A 7,898-nucleotide genomic window follows, 5' to 3' on the forward strand; every position below is an offset into this window, starting at 1 on the left:
AGATAGTCTCTTCAACAGATGGTGCTGGCAAAACTGGAAATCGATATGAAAAGAATGAAATAAGACCCATATCTCACACCATCTACAAAAACCAACTCAACGTGGATTAAAGACCTAAATGTAAATCCCAGAATTAAAAATGTCATCAATGGAAAAATAGGGACAAATTTAAGGGCTCTAACACAGGACACACATAGACTAGCAAATATTGCAAGAATAGCACGAACAAACGCAGACAAAATAGATGATTGGGACATACTAAAAATCAGAAACATGTGCATCAAAAGATTTCACCAAAAGAATAAAAAGGGAGCCTACAGAATGGGAAAAAAAAAATCTTTTGCAACAACATATCAGACAAGGAACTACTCTCTAAGATCTATAGGAAACTACAACATTTCTACAAGAAAAAGACAAACAACCCAATTTAAAAGGGGCTCAGGACATGAACAGACACTTCACCAAGGAAGACATTCGGGCAGCCAACAAAAATACGGAGAAATGTTGATGATCATTAGCTATTAGAGAGATGCAAACCAAAATTACAATGAGATATCATCTCACACCAGCAATAAGAGCGAAATTCAAAAAAGCAGAAAATAATGAATGTTGGCGGATGTGGAAAGACTGCGACCCTCCTACATTGCTGGTGGGAATGTAAAATGGTTCAACCACTCTGAAAAATGGCATGGTGCTTCCTCAGAAAGTTACAAATAGAACTGTCATATGATCCAGCAATTCCTCTATTTGGTATTTACCCACAAGAAATACAAGCCATATCAGGAGTAGATATATGCATACCAATGTTTATCGCAGCACTATTCACAATAGCAAAAAGATGGAGACAGCCTAAGTGCCCATCAGTGGAAGAATGGATAAACAAACTGTGGTACATACACACAATGGAATAGGATGCTACCATGAAGAATAACAAGGAAGCTACAAACTACCACATAACATGGATGAACCTTGAGGACATTATGCTGAGTGAAATAAGTCAGTCACAAAAAGAAAATATTGTATAAGACCATTATTGTAAAAGATTAAGAAAAGATACCCAAACTAAAAGAAACAAAACTCTTTGTTGGTTACCAGGGGTGGGAGGGAGGGGACAATACAGCACAGGGTAGGGGACAGACACATCGTAGTTCGGGTGTTAGGAAGGGCAATAAACAAGAAGAAGGGAGGGGTGGAAGAACAAGGTAGCTGGGGAACACTGAGGCAGGTTTGCATGGGCTAAATGGGACAGAATAATAAATAGTGATGTATGCTCAACCTTGGAACAACAGGGCTCTGGGATACAGGGATGGAGGCATAGTCTGAATGGGTAAAAGCAGGGAAATAATGTTAAGATGCTTGACTGTCTTATGGATATTGATCTCCCTTGCCCACTACTGTAACACAGACACTTGAGTGGGATAGAAAGGAAAATTGGGAAGCATGATTACAGAAAGCCTATAGGCCCATCTTAAACCTGTAACTCATCGGAATACCTAAAAGGGGTTCTCGAACTTGCCCAGTGAAATAGGCTTCTTGTGGAGCCTTTGTAGTGTATAGGACCCTAGTTGGAATCCTGAGCCCCATCTAGAACCTTCTGAGGTGGGACATTCCCACTTGAAAGGACATGCAGACCAGCCCAGAGTATCTAGGGAACAGAAGATATGTGTTAAAAGAAAGACCAGCAAGAAAAAACAAAGACAGCAGTCTGTTTGGGTACTACAAGAATAAGCAAGCTACTCACTAGGGAGCCATCAAGGCAAGCAATCAAGTTCCTTCAGGACAAACCCCTCTCTAAGACTGAAACTCAAAGGGAACACATGAGCAGGCATATAAGCTTGCTGGTGACCACGTTGGTCCACATGTGAGTGGAAGTGGGGGAAAGGCAGCAATGAAGACATGGGCTGAGTTCGACCATGTTCCATAGACTCCTGTCGACCTTTGTTGGTCCAAAGTGTGATGAGACCTGGAGACACTTGAGCCCATGGACAAGGACATAGCCACAGAGGGCTAGAACTGAGAGTGAAGCATCCAACTGATATGAAGTGACAGGAGATGCACAAGAACACCCAAACTTGCAGATAGTACCCATTTGACCTAGCGTCGATGGCTTGATGATCTGAACTCAACTAGAGGAAGAGTAAGAAATTTTGATAAAGGAACCAAGTGTAAATGGTACAATTTGATGAACTTGACCTATACCTATGGATGTGGTGTTGTTGTTGTTAAGTACCGTCGAGTCAATTCCGACCCATATCGACCCTGTATAGGGTTTCCGAGGAGCAGCTGGTGAGCTTGAACCACCGACCTTGCAGTTCAAACGGCTTTGCAATCTGGCGTATTAACCCACACTGCCACACCAGGACTCCACTTAAGGATGTAGTAGCTCAAAATACCAATTGAGAGAGAAAAAGTCTTCACATTAAGTATCCCCTCTGTACACAGGATTGATAGGGATGGGCAGCTTAGTCATTGGCTACATAAAATGGGGGTGGGGGCTATAAAAGCACAAAGTGGCTGGCTTACAAGTTTTCAAGAGGGAGTTTAGTTTCAGAGTATGCAAGGAAAGGTAAAATTCCCCACTGAATAGTTTTCACCTTGTCTAGCCAAGTCTGGTGAAGGGAGATGAGGATAGGATTCATTTGATTCAATAGTGAGTAATTGTCATCATGACTAATTGCAATGGTCACAACTGTAAAGGTAGAAGCTGTGTAATAAAAGGGAGGAGTAGTTAATCTTACAGTCCAGGAACAGAGGACCCTAGGACCCTTAAGAGAGAAATGTATGATCGGAACATAGGATCCTAACCAGAGAAGCAGAGACAGCAGAGATGGAGGCAGAGGTGATGGTATGGGGAGATTGAGCAGCTGAGGACTTTCGACTCATGGAAAAAGAAAGGCTGTGTGCTGGTGGCTCGCTTGCAGAATGTGTCCTTTGGTGGTTGTTTAAATTATTATATATTCCTGCGTGTTTTTGTGTACTTCAAACAACAACAACAACAAACAAACAAAAAAAAAAAAACCCAGAGAGAATAGAAGTAAACACTATTAACCGATGCTGCATAGAGGAGATTGTAATCATTGCAATGAAACAAAACACGATAAGTTGAGTGTAAAACCAATGTTCTCCCATGTAAACGAACTCAATTCACAATAAAAGCTTTAAAAACAAAAACAAAAAAGATTTCATCAAAGGGTAAAAAGAGAACCTACAGACTGGGAAAACAATTTTGGCAATGACATATCAGACAAGGGACTACTGTCTAAAATTTATAGAACACTTTAATATTTAATACTTCAACAAGAAGAAGATAAATAATCCACTTTAAAAAATGAGCAGAGGACATGAACAGACAGTTCACCAAAGAAGGCATTCTGGTGGCCAAGAAACATATGAAGGAAGAAATGGTCACAATCACTAGTCATTAAAGAGATGTAAATGAAAACATCAATGGGATACCATCTTACCCTAACATGAATAGCAAAACTCAGAAACACAGAAAGCAACAAATGCTGGAGAGGGTGTGGAGGGTCTGGGACCCTCCTATGCTTCTGGAGGAACTGTAAAATAGTGTGACCACTGCGGAAACCAGTTTGGTGCTTTGTGAGAATGTTGGAAAGAGAAATACTATGTGGTCTCTAAGTCCCTCTACTGGGTATGTATCCTCAGGAAATAAAACGGTGACATGAATAGATCCTTGCACACCCATGCTTACTGCAGCAGTGCTCACAACAACAAAACAATGGAGACAGCCCAGATGCCCATCAGCAGAGGAATGATTGAATAAACATTGGTACAGACACATAATGGAATGGTATATAACACTGAAGCATAAAGATGAATGTGTAAAACACCCCATAACATGGAAGAGCCTCAAGGACATTATGCTGAATGAAATAAGTCGGTCCCAAAGGAACAGATACCGTATGAGTCACTACTGTAAAAAAATCAAGAAAAGGTTTTCATTCTATAATAAACTCTATGGTGGTTACCAGGGGTGGCAGGGAAGGGAGAATTAGTCACTGGGTATAGACATGTACTAACTTGAATGATGGGGAAGGCAGTTAAAAAGAAAAAAGAAGGAAAAAAGAGATGCAATTTTCTTCTTTTTGGGGGGTCTGGATTTGGTTTTTGTTTCTTGTGCTGGAAGGGAAACCATGGATATTTATTTTCTCATTTATGACAAACCATTGGGAACATCCCCTCCCCCCACTGCAATAAAAAAAGAGAAAGGAGCAGGAGACAGAAAAAAAAAAGATCTGGAAACAGATAATGGCGACGGTTGCGCAACACGGGGAGTGTGGTTGGGATGGCTGGATTGTACATGTCAAAAGGGTTGAAAAATGGCAAATGCTTTTTTGTCTGTATATTAATACAATGAAAAATAAATAAAGCATTTACACTTTAAAAACAGAATTGTAAGACTAGAGAGACAACAGAGAGAATGGATTCGTTGCAATATTTTAAGAGATACCGAGAATTTCACAGAACTGATAAAAGATACAAATCCACAAACTCAAAAGGCCCCAAACATCCCAAAGAGGGAAAACAAAGTAAGTCCATAGCTAGACACATCATAGGTAGTTGTAGAATGGTACTTTGGACGTCATTGCCATCACGTCAATTGAGACCCATGAACACTCCATGTATACAGAGTAGAACTGCTCCATGGGGCTTTCAAAGCTGTGAACTTTCAGAAGCAGCTCACCAGGCATTGCTTCCAAGGCACCCCTGGGTAAGTTCACATTGCCAGCTAGAAATTGAGCACTTTACCGTTTTTGCCACCCAGGAAGGGACTCCCAGTTGTGGAATACCAAAGGCAAAGAAAAGATCTTAAAAGCAGATGAAGAGAGAAAAAGAACAAAAAAAGCTGATTACCTTTAAAACCATGGTTTTTGGACTGCAAGATGACTTCTCAATAGCATTCGTGAAATTCAGAAGACAGAGGAATGGTATCTTCAATATGCTGGGAGAAAAACTGTCAGAGAAAAAAACACAGGTCACTTACAAAGAATCAGATAACAGCATGTCTTCAGACTTTTCAGCAACAACATTGGAAACTAGAAGATAGTGACGTAACGTCTTCAAAATTCAGAAGGGAAAAAAAAAACCATTCCAACCTAGAATTCTATACCTAAACTATCTATTGTAAGCTTAGACTAAAACCATTTTCAGACATGGAAAGAACTCCCCAGGTTTACTTGTTATGCATCCTTTGTTTGGAAACTACTAGAGAAAGTGTGCCACCCAAACAAAGAAGGAATGGACGAAAGAGAACAATGAGATCCATGAAATGGGGACTCTGTCCCGATGGTGATGGTAGAAGGAGAGCCCAGGCTACAGAGAGCCAGTCCGCACACTGTGGGAGTGATGCCTCCAAGCAAGGCCAGGAAACTTCGAAAAAGCAGAAAATGTCTGATGTGTTTCAACACATGGATAGGAGACTTAGACAATTAGAAGGGGGGGAAGGGGGGGAACGACACACGCAGGCGGGGGACAGAAGGTTGTCTTTGCTTTCTTTTAAAAAATTGTTGTGGTAAAGGGCATATTACAATTTTTTTGCGTGCAATTTTAACCATATTCAAGTGTTAATGTTATGAATTCTATGTACCATGGTGTGCAGCCATCACTACTGTCTATTTTCAGAAATTTCCATTACTCCAAACAGAAACTCCCTAAGAAAGAACTCCTTTCTATCCCTGGTCACCCCTCTAATGAGACAATATTCATCCTTTGTGTCTGACTTCGTTCACGCAGACCCAGAAACAGACACACAAAAAGAAGAGTGGATAGGCTACAGATTTGCCCTGGTGTTGTTGTTACATGCCTTCCAGTGGGTTCTGACTCATAGCAACCCTGTTCTGACTCATGGTGACACTGTATAGGGTTTCTGAGGATTCGCTGGTGGGTTTGAACCACCAACTTTGTGGCTACTAGTCCAGTTCTGATGCTATAGCGCCACACCAGAACTCCAGAGATGTGCCCTATAAACATTTTCTAAAGTGACAGTAATTAAACAGCTGCTGGTCACAATGGGTCGGAACCGACTTGACGGCACTTAACAACAACCACCGCAGCGTCAGCATGGTTGAATGAGGCTTTCTTCTCCCGTGAAGACCTACAGCCTCGGAAACCCTATACAGGGTCGCTATGGGTGGGAACCAACCGGAAGGCACTTAACAACAACCGAAGGTACAATGTGGTGGCACTTAGTCACCAAGTTTGTGCAGCCATCCCCGCTACCGATTTGCATTCTACAGGTAGTCCCAGACTTGCTAGGCATTCCAGTTTCTTGCTTGGTTTTTGTACAGTTTCCTAGTAACATGTAATAAAAACTATACTCTGTGGTAGCGCAGTGGTTACGAGTCGGGCTGCTAATCTCACTGTCAGCAGTTCGAAACTACCAGCGGTTCAGCGTGAGAAAGATGAGGCTTTCGCTCCGGTAACGATTTACAGCCTCGGAAACCCTGCGCGGGGTTCGCTACAAGTCGGACCGACGCCACGGCATATAACCGCAAGTTTATAGGTAATGTTTCCAACCCCCAAAGAGAAAACTCAGATTTATAAAGACACTAATAAAGGCAATAATAATGAAAACTAAATCTAACTCTATATCTCTATATATGTTTGACTTACATCAGAAGTGCTGTGAGTCATGGAGGGGAATCACATTGTTAGTCTCAGCCTACCCAAAGAAATTCCATGCTTATTTAGCAAGCACTGTTTTCTCCTCTCCCTACCCCGACAGACAACCTGAGTGAGCTGCTTTCTAGCTCCTCTGTGCATTTACCTATTCTGGACATTTCATATAAATAGAGCCTTTTTTTAATTGTGGGGTTAAAATTCACACAACCAAAGTGGCCATTTTAAAGTTTACAGTCGAGCGGCAGTCAGGACGCTCTTTAATACAACCCTGTGCAACGTCGCCACGCCCTAGCCCTAGAACTTTCCATCACTCTTACAGAACCCCTCACCCACCCCGGAGCCTTGAGTGCGTCAACGAGTCGTCCGTTAGCCACGCGGAGGCGCATGCGTGCAGAAGGGTTTGCGCATGCGCATTGGGATCACGTGGTAGTACTAGGCGCGCTCCTGGCGGCATTTTTTCTGAGGCGAGCGAAGCGATCGGAAGGATGGCGGAGGACCCTGGGCCTGATGCAGAGACGATTCAGGTGCTGCGGGACATGGCCAACCGCCTGCGCATCAGGTCTATCAGGGCCACATGCTCCTCCAGCACCAAGTAAGGCTCTGAGGCACCTGGTAGCAGCTAGGAGATGATGGGGTGGGATCGGAGCCCTTTAGGGGGTTCTGGCATCCAGAGCAGTCAGAAATGTGGCGGGCAGGGGGAGGGGGGTCGCAGAGGGGGGTACCTCGAGGTGAGAGGCGCTCGGGAACCCCGGCAGAAGCGAACTCGGGCCTTTTGGGGTTGGGGGGGCGCCCTCAGCCCCAGGATTCTCGGAGGCGGCCATCTTAGGCGTTTCAGTGGGAAGCCCTTTTCCTTCGGAACTAATCATCTGCCTTGGGGTGGGCTGGGGTGGGCTGGGGTGGGCGTCTGCGAGGCCTGAGGTGTGAGTGTGGCCTTTCGGGCGCTGACGACGTAGTCTGCTGCCGACCGGCCGGGACTCGCCAGGCCCTCCGCCTCCCTCCCTCGTGCAAGTCACGGCCGGCCGGGCTAGAAATTGGCCCGCCTCATATCCTGGACCCGAGAGCGGTCTGTCCTTCACCATGTACTTCCCCCAAAATCGTTTCTGGTGATAAACCAAAAATCTCGCGGTGGTTGAGTGGGTTCCAACTCAGAGCCATCCCGTCGCGGGTTTCCGAGGCTGGAACGCCTCCCCTTTCTTCTTGAGAGCCGATGGTGGATTTGAACCCACAGTTAGCGTCCAGTGCCTGTCCCCCCCCCC

The 7,898-nt window shown here is 44.1% G+C and overlaps 2 protein-coding genes across 2 annotated transcripts in view; one reads left to right on the forward strand and one right to left on the reverse strand.

The window, feature by feature from the left end:
* TEX28 (testis expressed 28) overlaps positions 1 to 7,028 on the reverse strand; it is a 20,059-nt gene extending 13,031 nt beyond the window's left edge. Inside the window, exon 1 of the mRNA XM_006877231.1 lies at positions 6,972 to 7,028. Within this exon, the coding sequence (XP_006877293.1) occupies positions 6,972 to 7,028 (57 nt within the window). The remainder of the gene's footprint in view (positions 1 to 6,971) is intronic.
* Positions 7,029 to 7,127: 99 nt separating this feature from the next.
* The window catches only part of TKTL1 (transketolase-like 1), a 32,099-nt gene continuing 31,328 nt past the window's right edge, over positions 7,128 to 7,898 (forward strand). The window contains exon 1 of the mRNA XM_006877232.1: positions 7,128 to 7,234. Coding sequence (XP_006877294.1) covers positions 7,128 to 7,234 — 107 coding nt within the window. The remainder of the gene's footprint in view (positions 7,235 to 7,898) is intronic.

This window comes from Chrysochloris asiatica, unplaced genomic scaffold (assembly GCF_000296735.1).
Source record: "Chrysochloris asiatica unplaced genomic scaffold, ChrAsi1.0 scaffold00445, whole genome shotgun sequence".
Lineage (NCBI taxonomy): Eukaryota > Metazoa > Chordata > Mammalia > Afrosoricida > Chrysochloridae > Chrysochloris > Chrysochloris asiatica.